The sequence below is a fragment of the Tachypleus tridentatus genome, chromosome 9 (assembly GCF_004210375.1).
Source record: "Tachypleus tridentatus isolate NWPU-2018 chromosome 9, ASM421037v1, whole genome shotgun sequence".
In the NCBI taxonomy this organism is placed as follows: domain Eukaryota; kingdom Metazoa; phylum Arthropoda; class Merostomata; order Xiphosura; family Limulidae; genus Tachypleus; species Tachypleus tridentatus.
In genome coordinates, this window is record NC_134833.1 from 55,916,680 (window position 1) to 55,935,395 (window position 18,716).

The following is an 18,716-nucleotide window of genomic DNA, read 5'->3' on the forward strand; positions in this document are numbered from 1 at the left end:
ATGAAAATAGAAACTACCTCTTCTATCTTGAAAACCTTAAAACTAGTTTCTCCGAAGCCACAGATTGCAAACTCTTTATTAAAGAAAGCTTTCTATTTTCAATGAACACCCAACACCAAGTAATAACATCAACTCTTCCTTGTTGTCACTAGTTTAATAATTGTCAGAATCTCTGTTATTTGTTTTTCAGTTATTATGTTTATATTTAAAGATTCGGAGTTTATACTTTTGTTAAGACTCTCTTGATTGTGTTTTATCTCGACTATATTTTTAAGCATTTTACTGCCCATTTTTAACGTACATTGTTAATGTTTCAGTGTGCTATTTCTAAACTTTTAGGTTTAGCAAAGCCATTCTCTTTTAAACGCTAATGCTTTTTTTTTCAGTTAGAATATTGTGAGCTAACTTTTCTTTTCGATATTTCTGTATTCGGACGGGCATGGCAAGGTCGATTAAGGTGTTCGACTCCTAATTTGAGGGTCGCAGGTTCAAATCCCCGTCACACCAAATATGCTCTTCCTTTCAGCAGTGGGGGCGTTATATTGTGACGATCAGTCCCACTATTCGTTGGTAAAAGAGTAGTTCAAAAGTTTGCGGTGAGTGGTGATGACAAGCTACCTTCCCTCTGGTCTTATACTGCAAAATTAGGTACAACTAGCGCAGATAGCCCTCGTGTAGCTTTGCACGAAATTAAAAAAAAAATACAAAATACAAATTTCTGTATTCCTAATAGTTATTTCAGAACGTCGTTTACCGTTCAGTGAAACATTGACAACACAGTCAATGTGAAACGCTACTTCATTTCAATTTTTTACTCAGCTATCGAGGTAGATGCACACGGATTGTTTGTGAAATTATTTGTATTATTAGTTCAAGCAAATCTTCTACTTTTGTGATTCCTGACCTAACGTCAGTAAGTTGAATTTGGGAGTGGATTACAAGTTTATCAATCTGCGTAAAGACCAATCACAGATTAAGAGACAAACCTTCTGGTTTACATTAGAAGCGGAAGTTAAAAAATGATGTCGAATTCCTTAAGAAAAACTTATTTTATTTTATAAGTCCCTCTAGCTTCGTTTAAAATATTTCAAAACTGAAAAACGTAGAATAAATCCATTTGTCTGCTAAAAAGAAATTGGGACAAAACTTAACATTCGTAATAAAGCATACTTTTTACGTAGTTCGAGTTTAATGCATTCTATTTTCCAACTTTAAAACTACATATTGAATATTTCAAAAACTTATTTTATTTTTACAAGCCTGTTAATACATTAATAGGCACTTACGTAGATTTTTAAAAGTGAGACAAAAATTTAGCGTAAATTGGTTGTTTGATAAAACATTTACAAAAAGTAACAATTCATTTACTATTGTAAGTGTGCAAATCAGACCCGACATTAACTATTTCAAATATACATATATAAACACACAAAGAAGAAAATCAACCACAAATTTCTTTTTTTTTTCTTTAAAAAATATCGAGGCTCATACCTGTAGTTTACACAACTTCTAGTTTGTCCGAATAATTTGGTTCGAAAACATAAAGTAGTTTTATTCATAAAATTAAGAAAGAGAAATTAAACGTCAGTGTTGCTCAAATATCCGTATTTTAAATCTTCTGTGAACTGTGTGAGATATAATACAAGAACACATACACATGCTGCTCTCGAATATCTAACACGACGTATAAGGTTATACAGAATGCCACCTAGTGAGATCATTGGGCAACGATATGTTCTGTGAAGACCCAGCAGCTTCTCCTACTAACAGAATGCTGAACTCGACAATCTTGAGCAGGTGCATTCTACGCTCGCTTCGATGATTTGGTTTGCGTGGGTAAAACCTTGGATTTAAGCAGTTTTTTAGAAAATCTGTATAGCTCAAAGACTAACGAAAGAATCTGTTTTTGTATGGTGGAGAACTTATAAGCTTGAAAAATACTGCGAAATCACCATCTTTTTTTTTTTTTGTTATGTTTTGATTGTATGTTGCCAGATATCCACCAATAGTGTAAAGCACTAAAAGTAATTTCTGAAGAGAAGAAGCTAGCAAACAATGAAATGACGAATTCATTATTTTGCGGTTGCTTTTACTTGTTGATGTCGGCTCACGTCATCCATTCAGGTAAGAAATAATATATTTATTTCATTGCATTAATCACATATAATTATACGCCTGTTCCAATTATTTATTGTTGTTTTCACAGGGTATTAATCAGTTTTAAATATTTGTGCACTTTTGGCGGGACTTTTCCTCGATAGTACTAGATCATTAACTCCATAAGACTAATCAACTGGTCTTAATAACTAAATCTCAGCAATTATTACCTCAACTGATCTTAATTAGTATATTATGAACAATTCTCTTTTAATAATTACATTTTGAGATAAACAATAGTCTTCAAATAGTTTGTTTGCAATATGTTGCAACATATTTTAAATCGACAATTTTCCGTAAAGTTATTATTCTTTATAAAAAAATCTAATCTTTTTGAAGTGTAGCAATTAAGCCTGCTTCTACTAAAACATGGCAGTAAACAGTGTAAGATTAAATTTTGTTTTATTAAATTTTACACTATCGCTTCTACCTTATTCACCCAGTAGCATAGTGGTACGTCGAAGAGCTTATAATACGAGAAATAAGGTTTGCACAGAATAGATAGCTTATTGTTTAATAACACATTAAGAAAAGAACCTACTGAGTTCAATGTAGGATATCTTCTTCTACAGAATATCTGTATTATTTTATTCCTTCTGTATCATCCTAATACAATTTTTATCAAGGCATCAAAAGTAGCACACAATGAATAACTAAACGAACAAGTTTTTTTTTTTTTACTTTTACTGAAAGATCCAAAAACGCAAAGAATAGTTTAACAATTCATGAGCATGTGCTACACAGGATTATATGTTTTCCTATTACCAAGTATACATATCAACACCGGCCATAATTTTCTTTTATTATTTTCTCAAGGGATTATCAAAAGCTACTGAATGTGGTAACGAAGTAATAATATTAGTAGTAATAAATCGACCTATGAGATATTATAATCAGTTATTATAATGGACGACGTATTTCCTAAATAAATTACCTCTTTTTACCAAGGAAACGTTTACGAAACTTCTCATAACACAGAATTTCATATTTGCTTGTAATGCCAGTCACAGTGTTTATACGTTATCATTGCTATCATTTTGTAGCAAGAAATTTAGTAACACAATAAATTATTAGGAATAGGCGGTAATGCAAATAAACAGTGGCAGATACAATGAGTAAACCAGATTACCTGAAATAAAGGTGGCAGAACTATAGGACTAATCTCATTGCTATGATTATATTAATTATTACGTCTACTCCTTTCGTACATTAATAATGCAGTATTTACAAAGATGTCAATATCTCTTGTTTCAAACACTGTAAGAATAATTTGAAAAGCACTAATAGTACGACTGCAAATACAAGAAAGTGGGAGCGAAGTGCTTCTGGGTTTCCAATAATCATGATAACGAGTTCGATTTGCAGTCTTTGTCCTCTTTGGTCTCTCATCGATTGAGCCTCAAAGATAATACACATAGCTGTTTTTTTTCCATCCTTTCCGAAGGCATCAACACTATACCTTTGAATCACATTGTCTTACAACCAAGAAGAAATGTTGTTAGCCCTAGCCTTTTAATTCTTGGTGTTTCTTTCTAAATTTATACACGCATAAACAAATCATATTACCTTTGTTTATAAAACTAGCACGTGTTTTATTAACAAAACATGCGTCAAAATGATTTGTTTAAAATAATTCTCCAATAACGCTGAAAATGGAGACCCAATAAACTAAATGTAGTATATGTAAAAGTGAAGTACCGATGGATTTCAAAACAACCACACTAAAAGTAATCTAACCACAAGCCTTAAAAAAAGAAAAACTAACTGTTAGCAAAGATTTAAATAGTTATTTAGCATTCAATATTATGACCACTTCATGTCTCTTTGTCATGATGTTACAAAAAAAGCCCCAAGTAGAAGAACGGAAAATTTACTGAGTTATGACGCTAAAATTCGGGGTTTGATTCCCTACAGTGGAAACAGTAGTTAACCTGTTGTAGCTTTACTTTCTTACGCACAGAAATATAGAACAACATCATTACTATTTAATTATAATTTCTTTGTTACTAAAATGTTGTATATAAAAGAAATATTACATAGTTATGTTATAAGTAACAAAATATAAATTTAATTGAAATAATAGACACTTTTCGACTGCAACCTTTATATAAATGCATAATACTCATACAAATGAGTACTAATTATACATTATCGGAAATAAATGTACAATTAGGCTTAAAGATTCCTACAAAATGGTATCCAAGAATTTTTTAGTCTAGCATTTCTTAATACATATAAAGAAAAAATTATCCAATGTTATATTTAATATTATAGCACAAATTAGGCTAAGTCGTTATTGTGAACAAAAAGTGAAATAACACATTCTACAAACATTTGATAATAAGCATATAGAAATTTAATGTTTATTTTCACATACTTATCTCAACTAAATCTAGTGTTAAAATGTAAATACTACTTACGATTTCCTGAGAACGTTCGTTTGTTTTGGTGTTTGTGCACAGTTACGCAGTGACTAGCCACGTTAATCATCTGAATTGAAAATGATAAACTTTAAGAAGGTAGCTAGCCAACAGCACTCTCCATCGTTTATTGGGCTACTTTTAAATCGCACCCATAACTTCGAAGAGTGGTTCGCAATTCTAAGACAAAGGGATGCGAGCCATGAACCTTCAAATCCACAGTGCAACATACTAACCACGAGATTACGTGGGATCCAGCGCTTGACAAGTTTATTCTCATTTGGCGTAACGTCTAAACAGGGAATGATATGTAACCGTGCCTACAAATGGGTGTCATTACACCTCTTACGTTGCCCCTTTCCCAGTAGCACAGCAATATGTCTGCGGATTTACAACGTTAAAATCAAGATTTTGATACTTTTGGTGAGCAGAGCACAGACAGCCTATTAAGTAGACTTGTGCTTAATTACAAACAAACAAGCATATACCTATCGCAGTTTTCAATTAGAACACATTTGTTTATGTTATTGAAATAACTTAAAAGTTTCAAATGTCATGTTTCCACGACCTAGTGCAAAATTTAGCAGGAATAGATGGTTGTAAAACTACGAATATGTTTAAATTATTGTGTAGAACATTAATAAAAACTAGGAGGAAATAGGGCTATTTGCTTTATTTTGCTGAATCTTGTGTAAGCTCTTTGAGATCGTCCCTAATTTAAAAGTGACATATTAGAGGGAAAACAGCCACTTATACCACCCACAGGCAACCTTTGGGTACTTTAATCGGATCTTGGGATTGACTGCACATTATAACTTTCCCATTGCTGAAAGAACAAATATATTCGAGCCCGCGGCTCTCAGATAACAAGCTTTGCGTTTTAGCCACTTGGCCAAGAACACATGTGAATAAAATTATTAAGACTTATAAATGAAACTGACGTTAGCCTAAGATAAAACAGTTACTTCCAAGCCTCTGGTAATAATTATGTTGTATGAAACCAGGCACTACAATAAATGAATGTAGTTTCTACCTCAATTTCAATTCCTTTCAATTCAGATTTCTTATTTTATTAAAGTACTTTATATTGTATTATATTCTGTTAAATTGTTAAATTAATAAACTAAGCAAACAATGCAGAGCTGGGCGTGCCCAGGATGTGAAATTGATAGTTCATAACTTACGTTCCTTTGCTGCAAAAATGTACTCTGCGTTATAAGACTGATTTACAAATCCTACCATTCTACCGGATGATCATATTAATTAACTGCCTTCAATCTATACACTCTTCCAATTCAAAGTTAGTGACGATGCGAATATAGTAGCTCTTTGTGTAGCACTGAGCAGAAATTACGAAACAAACAAAAATATAAGGTAGAAAATGTTATAATCAGTAAAAACTAAAAAAGAACTAACTATTATCAAGCTCTTACGTTTGCTATAACTCTCCCCCCAAAAAATTTAAATCGAACAATAGTTAACCCTGTTTCAAGCAAATACAATTGATTACAATATGCGTCATCCTTGACGGAAATCAGTGCACTGCTTAAACAAAACAAAACTTACTATAACTACAACAAACTGGTATCGTAACACGAGAGCTGATATCTTTGCAAATATTCTGCATAAAAACCATGTTTTTTCTTGGCGTGCAGAGCTCGGATGTCTATATGTAAAGAGCCTCAATTATTCAACATTGATCTTGAATAACGTACGTTATAGTAAGACAGTTCAAACTCTGTTCAAAAATGCATTAGGGTAAACTTTTTTTCTTAAAAAGAAAATATTCAGAGAATATGTTTAGCTACGATCATTGAGCACGTTCTTTTCTAAGCTAAGTTTAAAATGAGAGTTCACCAATATGTTCGTCTAAGTTAGATCGAAATGTTGAATGGACGCAGAACAGATGGACACAAGAAACTCGCCTGTAAAATTTAATTGATGTCTTCAAAGAATTATTTACGTTCAAATATCACACTGTAAGCTACTTATTTAACTTAAGTACAGTAAAAGCAAGACAAAATATTGCCATTTTAATGGATTTTTGTACTTTTACTCAATTATCCTCAATAAATAAAATATCTTGATTAATTTAAAACTCCATAACATCTATATATGCATATATATCTGATTAAATCAGTAGTGAAAATAGCATAATTCGTATTGCGAGCTTTTTTATCAAATAAACCCCTTAGTGGCATGGCGAAATGTTTGGGTGACTTACAACATTATAATCCAGGTTTCGATACCCATGGTGAGTAAACCACAGATAGCCCATTGCGTTGCTTTGTGCTAAACTTCAAAACAAAACAAAAAATGAAATACCAAATAATGTTTCTTTGTTTATAATTAACCAAAACCACTCAAAGACTAACTGCCCCGATCGTTCCTAACTTTGAAGTGGTAGACTAAAGAGTAAGCCACTATTTAACACCATCCAACGCAGTCTACTGGACTACTTTTTTTATTATGGAATAACTGGATTTACCGTCACGTTACATTGGCCCCACGGCTGAAAGAGCAAGCGGGTTGGGTAAAGAAATTTGAATTCACGACTTGTAGAACTTGAGTCGAATGTCCTAACCACCAGGCCATATCAGGCTGTCATAAGGTACGTAAGAAGTACAAATGGGTTTCAATTTACCTTTACCGATATAAGTGATACTCTATTGAAGATTTGTAATTAATTAATTAAAGTGTTTCTAATGAAACTATTTTCTTGCAAAAAAATTAAACTTACCTTACAGTTAACATCATATCTCCTACATTAGGAATAATGTTTCTGAAGTGACAAAGGACGAGCTTATATGGATCTGATTACAGAAAAGGATCAACTAACACAAAAGCTAAATTCGAAAAAAATGTTTTCATAATCTCACGACATGTCCTGATAGTTATGCTGTTAACAATAACAAAATCAAATAAGTTTTAAAGTCGAAATAACACGTGACAGCAACGAAAACTACACTTCTTTTCTGCTGTGAAAAAGTATACCTTATTCACAAGTATATCAACAAATCCATCAGTCTATTTTTTTTAATAACGATTAGGTTTCTCATAGTAAGATAAAGACTTATTCAACTCTCAGTAATCCATCACCAGAAGATGATGTCTTCAATACTAACTGCATGAATACTGAAAACATAAAACACTGAAGCTGAAAATATGCACTTCATTGATTTTACATCTGCGAAGATATTGGCTTTATCTCGTGATTGGAGTACTTTATCTTCTGCAGAACTTTTATGTTTAGGCTGCAAAGCATAGCATAATACAGCTATATCTCATTTTACTGACACAAAACAAACGAAGAAAACAGACAATCATGTAGGTAAGAATACACACGTTTCAAACAAGTATCATTTGCTACACTAGCACTTCCTTGAATAAACGTAAAACTTCAAAGCTAATAATAAAGTAAATAAATCACGTAAGTGTACTACTAGACTAATTCAAACAAACCCGTACTAAAACGAATAACATCTGTGCTATACATTGCAAACGATGAAACAAGCAATCATGTTTACAAGTAAAATATATTCGTCCCTTTCAATATAATATAAAATATATTAAAATTCGTCAATTCTAATAACTTTGAATAATCCCTCTTCTAGTGCTAATCATTCGCTGAATGTGGTTGTCTTGAAATTTTTTAACCAAATTCAATAATAAAAAATATTCAATTCGTAATAACTCTACTTGATATAAGAGGTCTTTCAAAGACCGCCTAGATAATCCATACTAAAGGATAACTGTTTTAAAGGTCTCTAGGATATCCCTAATAAAGGATAACTGTTTTAAATCAGTTTTGTCTCTCTCTGTTTCTTGATTGGTGAATCGTCTAGCGAAGATAGTTCAAGACGTCTTGTGACTAGATTATCTTGAGAGAATATTCTAGAACTGAACAAGACCAGCTACTTTCTTTTTTGTAAACGAACTACATGTTTTCAACCAACTACCACAAGACAGAATATTAAGTATTTTCACTCAACTACGAAAAGACAGATATTAAATACTTTCAACCAACTGCAACTGTAACTATAACTATAATATATATACATTAAATAAAGAGAGAAAGAGACAGATACCTTTCCACCTTTACCTCTACATCCACTCATTTATACGTAAAAAATATTTTTTACTTTAAACACAAGAATTCTCAAAACATACGATAATGAATCTACCTCTACCCTCTCCCTCATAAAAAATATCAGGTAATTTTGTTACGTAATTTATTTTTGAATCTCACTTTCCTTAAAAGTAAAGCACAAAAGTTTTTTTTTTCTGATTTTTGTTATTTAATGTCAACATAAAGTGTTACCGCACAGTCTTGTGTCATTGTACAGGTTATTTTTTATATCATGTGACAGGATTTGGGTTGCTTTCTTTTTAACATATATTTGGACCTAACTAAATAGTATTTCTATAATTAACTAAAAATACCTTAAGTGCGCCGCGCTTTATTTTATATATTTTAGTGTTTTATTAATAATGTATTATTTTTAGGCCTGACGCTCAATACACTTCAGTCAATATTAGTCCAAGAATCCATGAATGTCTTCAATTCCTCCATAATTAGCAAAAATCTCAATAATTAATACACAGTAAAGTCAATATATTTCTCCGATAATGTAATACAACTTACTAAACGCCGTTTTCTCTACAGGTTCTTGTTTAGTCCTCAAAGAGTTCCCTGCGGATTTTGATTTCTTTCATTTTCTTTCTTGGATATTTTATGCATTTTACCATAAAGATGTTCATTGAAAATATGACTCCTACAACTCGTAGTTAAAACCATTCTCAGTAAAATAGCTTATGTGCTAGCGAGTATCCTTTGTTCATCAGATCCAAGTCTCTGCTACTTACAAGAAAATTGATTCCTTATAAATATTTTATTTCTTCTTTCTTTCCAGTTTTCTTCATTTCCACATCCATCCAATTTCTCTATAAGCTATCCAGATATGAAGTATTACATTTTTAACATCTTTCCACACATTAATATGTGTCAAATTTGTAGAAGGAAAGTTTCACTGCTGTTTTATTCATTTATTTTTAACATCTTAAACACGTGTTTCGTACAAATCTCGCTTTTGCGATTAAATTCTTTTAGCCCAAATAAACGACCCCTCGTTTTTTTGAAAGTAAACTATACAATATTTCCAAGACATTTATTTATACAAGAAAATTAGAATATTTTGAAACCTATTGATACTGTGGGTTATTCTATACAGCGATAATTCACTTAATGTTTCATTTTGATGTCTCAATACATCGAAAGGTCCATACACCGATGAATGTATTTGCCATAGTGAAACAGTTCTATAAAAGGAAAGATCTACAGGAAAAGAAAGAACGAGAAATCAATACTTATATCACAAAGACTAGTTCCTACTAGGTTTTTTTTTTTATTAGTCCTCTTTCCATAATTATTTTTAAGTTTTATTCCGTAACTTAACGTTATTTCTGCCCCCTTTCGTTCAGTAAGGAAAACGTCATTCTGAAGTCACGATTAAATATAAAAAAAGGACAGAAGGATATGAGAAATATTCCACTATAGTCTGCTACAATATTTTAAATAAAGAACGATTACCAAGTTCAGATGAAGACTCGATTTTAAACTCAAAGAAACAAAATTAATTCAGACACAACACGAACTGTACTGAACGATAAACACGTAAAGATCAAATTAAAGCTCAGAAGGAAAATATAACACCTAACACCTGTTTCGCATTAATAGAATACATCTGAAAGGGATAGAGGGTACGGCCTATCATTTAGCAAGACTAAATTTTGAGTATCTATAATTCATAGGCTGCAACTCTTTGCAGTGAAAACGCGTCACGCACTTTGAGGAAGTTACCTATGGGTGCTTTTTTTTACTACCTGCTTTATCTTTAATTATTCAACTTATTACCTGCCTTCTCTTTAAATTATTCTTTTACTAGTCGCCTTCATTTTATTTTGTTAGTTTACTAGCTGCATTCACTTTATTATAACAACTTAATAGCTGTCTTCCGTATTAGTTTATAGACTGTCTTCCTTTTAATACATTAGCTTACTATCTGCCTTCCCTATCAACTTATAACTGTGGAGCAGATAATCCTTGAATAGCTTTGTTGGAAACTTTGATTCAAACTAATATATTTATTTTCAGTCAGCTTAGACCACGTTTATTTACCTATGATATCATAATAGAAATGGATCGTAAAATGTTTCCAGGGTATTTACATCCACGCTTAGTTATCTACATAATCAGCTTGATTTGTTTAGGTAACGCACAACTTAAAGATGTAGCCCACATTGTAGGTTTTATCACTCATGTTATTTTCACAAAACGAGTTTGGCGGGCTTTAAATCATGTCGTTGTTTAAATGTGTCACTTATCTAGTGACAAGTATATTATCTTTGTTATAACTCAAAGCTCTCCCCCCCCAGATGCTCAGTGGCAAGACTGAAGACTTATAAAGCTAAAAATCGAGCTTCTATACCCGTCTTGGACACACACAGCTAATAACAAATAAACAAAATAAGCTCTAGCTCAAAACTACACATTGGACTATTTGCATTTTTACCACTACACGTATCGAACCTCGAATTTTCGTGTTACAAGCTACTTTACCGCTTAGTCTGTGGAATACTTTTTTTTTTTTTTCCTTTTCAATGAAACGTTTCTTTCACATTTTCGGACGTGTTTCCTAAAATGCAAAACTGACCACAATCCTATAATTCTGTGAAAGACATCTTCAAACAACAGCTATCAAAACTCTCTACCATCTTTTCCTCCCATCTCCCACTAGATACTTTATGTCCTGTGATACTTGACTTTAGCTAAACTGTTTCACTGCATGTATGTGGTAATACCACATAAAATAGCGAAAACCGACCCCATTATCGGTAGAAATGGCCAGTTATGATATAATTTTTTATTAATGGGGATATAAATGCGTCAACAGAAGTGAAATGTTGAGCTTAGCCCATTGACAAAAGCCGTTGGTCTGTGCCACTATTATTACGGTTAATACCTTAAAACATCAAGTGAGCTGATGTTGCCCGAAACTGCAGTTTTCAGGGTTTTATAATGTTGAGTTTTACTACCCAGTACGCGCTAGCATCCTTTTTTTTCCCCTTAATACATGTATAGTAATATACGTGTCTGAGCTAAGTAGAAACTGAACAAATTTAAAACAATTTTTGTAGTATGACAAAAAACGTTGTTTGTTGGAGAAACGGAACTTAATGATCGTTTTCCATTTGTTTTCTATTAAGCAGGATATGCCTAATCACTAATGCAAATGTTTGTATCTAAACTGGTTCTTAATCAATCACTAATAAAAGTTTTATGTAAATTGGTTTCTAACCACACAAACAGTTGCATTTATACTAATCTACGGTCACTTTGTCCAATGTTTATTTCTAAACTGGTTTCTAATCACTTACACAAATATTTGTGTCTAAAGTGGTTTCTAATATCTTACTTATCATAAAACCTAGTTTTCTATAACTTAATATTTCTTTACCAAATTAATTTAGTAGAGTTTTAAGTTTTTATCGTTGTTTAATTATGAGTGAAATTTATTGATAAATTATTAAATAATCTAAGTACAGCGTATTCCAGCATCAAACTAGAAAATTTATATCTGTGGGATAAGCATCCGTATTTTAAAATTTTAAGCTCTGTAGTTATGCCACTTTATGGTTCAGGTTGATCCAAATATTGGTTTGTTTGTTTCTTTGAAATTAATAACAAAGCTACATAATGGACTATCTGTGCTCTGCTCGCTACGGGTATGGAAACCTGGTTTCCAGCGTTCTAAGTCTATAGACATACACTTGTGTTCCTGGGTGGGGGCCCACATTTGGGCCAAAACCTTTTGCTATCGAGTTCAGTATGTCTTAGTTATCACTTTCAATTGATATCTAGCTATTTTACTCGACATGTACATTTCCATCTGTCGTCATTAACGATACATACTGATCATTCAGTACTACCCAAAGCACGAAAAATATAAGATAACATCCGATTGGTAAAACCACACAGACGGTATGATACACCAAAACCTTAAAATAACGAGCTGTTAAATTTAGAACATAGGTTTCACGAACGGTTTCATTTAGAAAAGTTTTTCAACTCTCGTTTCCTTGCAATAAATACTCAATATATTTTGCACCATGTGTCTCTTTACGAGCTTATTGTGACACTTAAAAATACTGTTACAGAGAAGGTTGTTAGATGGTGTGATTTATCCTAACTTTATTCAGTATTAGTTTGTATGCTTTTAGACTCGTAACTTTATATATCTTTAACAGAAAGAATACTGAAGTGATGATTCGATGCTTTATTTATTTTATACATTTTGTAACGCTACACAGAGGACATCTACGATAGCCGTCCTTAAGTTTGAAGTGAAATGCTGGAAGGAAGACAACTAGGAAATATCACCTATCGCTAACTCTTGAACTGTTTTGTAGGATTGAATAGTAGGGTTTAACTGTTATTCTTATAAAGCACTCCCAGCTCTGAGATGTAGAGCACGAGGTGTTTTGAAGCTGTAACGAGACACGGACATGTAAACTATACTTTTCAGTTCACTTAATCAGTGTGTTTTCATCATGGCCAGTTTGGATCAAATACTTTTAAACTCCTAAACTGATATAAAACTGTATTTAATCAATATTTTGTGACTTTGTTTCACGTTAAAGTAATTATTTTTCGTAAACTTTGAACGCAACAACACGGAAGATTTCCATTAAGGATTCAAAAGCAAGCATCCACCACTCTAAAAAAAATGATTTAACGTGACACAGATCAAAAACATCTTTTCAATTTCGAGTTTATTTTGTGATTGTGTTTATAATTTTGTGATATTGGTTTATAATATTTTGTAAATCTGTACAATTGTTGTTAGTTGCAACATTCACATACATCTCGAACTAGGTTCAATCAAAGTTATAAATATATTTTTAAATATCATATATCTAGTGAAAATGTGGACTCAACTTAACACAGCATAAGACACACAGTTACAGGCCGTCCTCGGTCTGGTCAAGTGTTAACCATTAATTAATAAACCATGAAATGCATTTTGCCACACAACTAAGGGGATCTTGCAACACTTTCGAAACGTTTTAGTGCCAAGAATTATAGTATGCAAACGTTATATACACGTGTAAAAATTGTACACTATAGACAAGGGAATTATTGTAATATTATTTTCGAAATTTGTCGAAATAAGATCTACATTTGATTAAGAAATAATTATTTTTAATTTCTATTGGTGTATCTAAATGCTTTGAATACATGTGTGAAATATGTCAGTGTGCCTTAATTTAACAACAATAGGCTCTTAACTGGTGTTAAAATAACATTCGTTTTCTTTGATTGTGAGATGCAGGAAACCCAAAACTGATGTTTCGACAGGTTGTTGCTAATGATAAGGAAATAACACTTCGACGAAGTTGACACTAATATCGATTAACATAATTTCCAAAAAAGTAAAGTTTATCACTCAGTTATTTCTTGAAATATAAATGTGATAATACTCTATGTTTATTCTCGTTTGTGTCTGATAGAATAAATCTTAAATTTGTAATTACGACAAAATATTTTTTGCACCTGCAAAGTATGCGCATACGTCAAATGCTAGTTGTAAATCACAGCATTTTTTGTTGTTGCTCTTTATCGGTATTTGTTCTGTAGTAAATGCTAGTGTGCACCTTTGGATCATAATACTGCAGATGGGAAACGTGAGAAAAATGGCGTCTGTTGGATAGAAGAAAATAAAACCCTTGAGAATTTCCCGCGTACGAAGAATGGTGTAATCATCCAGACATAGAATAGCGAATAGAAAATTTTGAAAGGCGTTGGTAAAGCATCTTCAAGCAAAGTTTCACAAGTCACCTAATAAATAAATATTTCAAAAGTTATCTTATTTATAGAGTTAAAGCTTCGTGTTCCTATCATACTATTTATAAAGCTGCTATAATGGAAACATTTGTATGTGTGCTTTTTAGTTTTTGGTGAAAGAGACTAAAATAAAATGTGTGACGGGTGATGAACTTCTCATAACTTTCAAGAGTTTTCAATTTCGATTACGAACGCATCAAAGTTAGTTTATTTTGTTCATGGTTCAATAAATTTACTTTATTGTAATCACGGATATATTAAAGTTAACTTCTTTTTATGGTAAATACATTGAAGTTACTTTCCTTCTAAATTGATGTTAATTCATTTTGAAAAAAATACTGTTTATTTTGCTTAAGACTAGGTTAACCTTAGTTGAACTTTGATCACATCTCCTTAATGTTGATGTAACTTTAGGTTTTGCAATGGCTATGCTGTGCTAAGTAAGCAGTGCAAGAATATAATAATATTATATCATTGCGATAACAGAATAATGAGATGTTGAAATAACTCGGCCGTAGTGTAGTGGACAGAGAACTTTTTAAGACGTTGATAGAACATTTTCAATCAAAGTTTCATGACTTAGTTAATTAAGTTGATGCGCAATATATGGATTTGGTTTTATTATAGATTGCTAAATTACCACGCCAAGTTTGATCGCCTGGATTGGCCAACTGGTTTAGGAGACACGCCCAGAAAAGGACAGCACGTTATCCTTGATATTGAATGATTACCTAACCGCTATGGCTTAATTTATATATCGTATATGTGAAGATTGCACGTAACCCGATTTTTATAGTTGATAAATATTAACCCGTTATTTACTGTCTAAGTTCCCATCACCCGTTTATACACTTCACTCATAAAATTGAGACAAATAACCATTTCATTCCCGGACTCTCTTGTTAACCCTGACGATAACAGCTGTACAACTTTTGTTTATTGAAAAAATACGTTTACTGACCTTTTCACCCAATTTAAGAGTTTGATAACCTTTTCTTTCAGAAGCAATTTTATTCTGTGCCTACTAAATAAAACATACAACCTAACCACTTCCTTCACGAGGGAATTTCTTCCTTGTAAAGAATGATTTGTGGAAACGGTTACTCTAATCATTTCCTGGTAGAAAAGAACATATTCATTCTCAGTTAGCATGTTTGTCAAACAACCTAAGATACCCATTGTACACAAACTTACCGTACTATATCTTAGAAGATAGATCTTCATTACCATGAAACAGTTGAAAACAAATGCAACTTTTACTGTCCTTAAACTGACTTGAGTGTTAATTTTAAACCCAATTTCAGACTAATGGTTTTCTTCTAGAAATATCGTTTGCCAACTGTCTATTATCACATCTCGTCGACTTATACACGTGGCAACACTTTAAGATCTCATATACTGGTCAAACTAAAAGTTATCTTACAGTGTTGGAAGAACGTATACAAACCCTCCTAACTCTGCTATTTACCAGAACAATACACATGGATTCACTATCAAACTTTAAAATTCTCTAAACAGTCAAACAAGATAGTGAACTACTAAAAAAAAACTGTTTTTCTATTCCTAAATAACAAATAGTCTTCATTTGTTTTAAACCTATTTTAATTATTTCATTTGTCCTAGTTTTTGTTTTCAAAATTTCTCTTTTTATTCTTTGTACATTCAAATTGTTTATTTTTTATCTACATCAGACCCCTTTGTAATTATAAATACTGTTGTTTTGCTTTGTACCTAAAGGTTACTGATGATGGAGTTTTGACGATTACGAAACGATCAATAAGTACTTCCTATTATTAAATTCGAGTTTTGCTTTATCATTAAAATTTCAAACAGATGTATATTTTTCAGTTCTATGCAAAAACGTACGCGGTGTGAGCTTCACAAGCAGTAAATAGTTGTTACCTTAAAAATATTAAATATTTAAACCTAGAAAGAAAACATATGTAAACTGTATTTTTACAATAGTCGTACTTCAATCAATTAGTTCATAAAACTCGAAACTAGCTGGCATGACCTAGTGGTTAGGGCACTCGACTTGTAAGTTGAAGGTCGCCGGTTTGAATCTCCGTCCCATTAAACATGCTCATTCTTTCGCCAGTGGAAGTATTATAATGTAACGATCAATCTCATTATTCCTTGGTAAAATAATAGCTTAAGAGTTTATGGTGGGTGGTGATGACTAGCTGCCTTCTCTCTAGTCTTACACTGCTAAATTAGGGATGGTTAGCGCAGATAGCCCTCGTGTAGCTTTGCGCGAAATTCAAAACCTAAATAAACAAAACCATATTAATGTAAAAATATTATGAATCCGAAAGGAAAGTAAGAAATGTATGCTGTTATTGTTGGTTCTTGTTTATTTCCTCATAAATAAACGTACTGTGAAGAGAGAGCAGCTAGTCAACACCACTAATCACCAACTCGTGCCAAACTCTAATAATTTCACACATATAAATGTGTATAGTTTATTACTACTAGTTCTCCATGTGCGTTTCTAATTAGACTTTGCTGCATGAATAGTTTTGTATTATACCACTGCTCGTGATATATCGTATAAAACATATATATATTTGATTTAATTAAATAATTTTACAGCTCTGAGAACAGAGACTGGTTAATCATCAAGCTAAGTAGAATATGATATATATATATAATTAGAACTTTCGACTTGAATGGCACCTTATGTGATCACAGGCTAAACATCTAGGACAGAAATCTTCCTATCATTCAGGTATACACGTTTAAATGTATTTCTCCGGATATTTGAAACGAAAACCGGAATTTACAGCTACCCTTATAATACGCCCGCAGCTGTAAATGCAGATCGTGCTCAGCAGCATTACTTCTAAAAAGTTTGACAGCTCTACCCACAACCCGATAAATTAAATATTAAGCTACGCCAGACCCTAAAATATATATCATTTCATGTAAACATGTTATTTATAAGCTCCTTTGCTTATTACTATGAAAAGTTATATCTAGAACAATACAACGTGAAGGTAACTAGTTCAAAATGGAAAACACATCGCTAACAAATTTGCATCATATATTTTGTTTGTTGTTAAGCAGGACCAAAAAGTAAGACATTTTACTCAAAAGTTTCTCCTTCCTTGATTCATTTGTCAACACAAATTATTATTTCCAAAGTAACGTAATTCTTATTTCAATTTTATTTGTTTCTTCCGTGTCCTTTTTGTAATTGTTCGTATAATGAGGATGGACAAAAAAAATATATGATGTATATCACAGTAAACTTCAAATGTGTCTTGTTAACAAGTTCCGTAATCAGAACAATGTAAAATTCAAAAGTAGAGAAAAATAACACTTGATCATATTTTATGGGTATCACTGCAAGAGGAACTGTTGCTCTAATTTTATAGTTTACCAACTGAATACGTTTCAGTTTCTAGCACTGCTAAGGAAACCTTTCGTCCAATTTAAAAGCGTATCAACTGAACACTTTCCAGTCTAACGCTTCTCAGAGCAGCTTCTTTAGCTTTCGTGTTTAACACATGAAAAAGTGATCTTTAGTAGGCATCCACATTAAACTTCATTAAACATCTTTAATACAAATAGCATAACGGGGCTTAAACTGAAAGTAAGATAAATAAACAATGAGTTAAACTTTTTATTCGTGTTATTTCGCTGCTTTTTCATTTCATGCTGAAACGTCTTACCATATGAAAAGTTTATCAATTTTAGCTGTTAATGATATTTGTTATTTTATAAAACATCATTAAAATAAGACTGAAGACCGTGATTGGAGCTAGCGTAAAGATTGTTGGAATGGAAATATATTTGGTACGATAATTAGGAAGTACTTTAAATTAGCTGAAATATTCATTGTACAAACATAGGGTCTGACTCGCAACTAGGAACTATGGCTTTCATGCAGTAAGTGATTTAGCCAGATCTGTATAAAACCTGAGAAGCAACTCTTCAAAGACAACTGACGAGGAGTCGCGACAAAAATAAAATTCACAAGGACGAGCTGTCATGGCGTATGTCACAATACCTGGAAAATGTATACCAACACAGGATACTTTAAATTTCATGGCAGTAATGTTCTTTCTAAGAAAATGTGATACGATTCGCAATTTAATAATTACGAACGAACTATCAGTAAGTCTTTATTAGTTTTGTATACATATATATATTAGCTAAGACGAACTTTTTTTAATCCACAAAAAGCAGGAAACCAACAGCTTCTGTTTATATTAATAAAAGAGCATCTCTAT

The 18,716-nt window shown here is 32.1% G+C and overlaps 1 protein-coding gene across 2 annotated transcripts in view; it reads left to right on the forward strand.

Annotated features, from left to right (window-relative positions):
* The first annotated feature begins 1,787 nt into the window (after window positions 1-1,787).
* The window catches only part of LOC143225277 (neural cell adhesion molecule 2-like), a 102,395-nt gene continuing 85,466 nt past the window's right edge, over window positions 1,788-18,716 (forward strand). For both annotated transcript variants that reach the window (XM_076454377.1, XM_076454379.1), the window contains exon 1: window positions 1,788-2,124. In XM_076454377.1, the coding sequence (XP_076310492.1) occupies window positions 2,061-2,124 (64 nt within the window). In that variant the 5' untranslated portion in view covers window positions 1,788-2,060. The remainder of the gene's footprint in view (window positions 2,125-18,716) is intronic.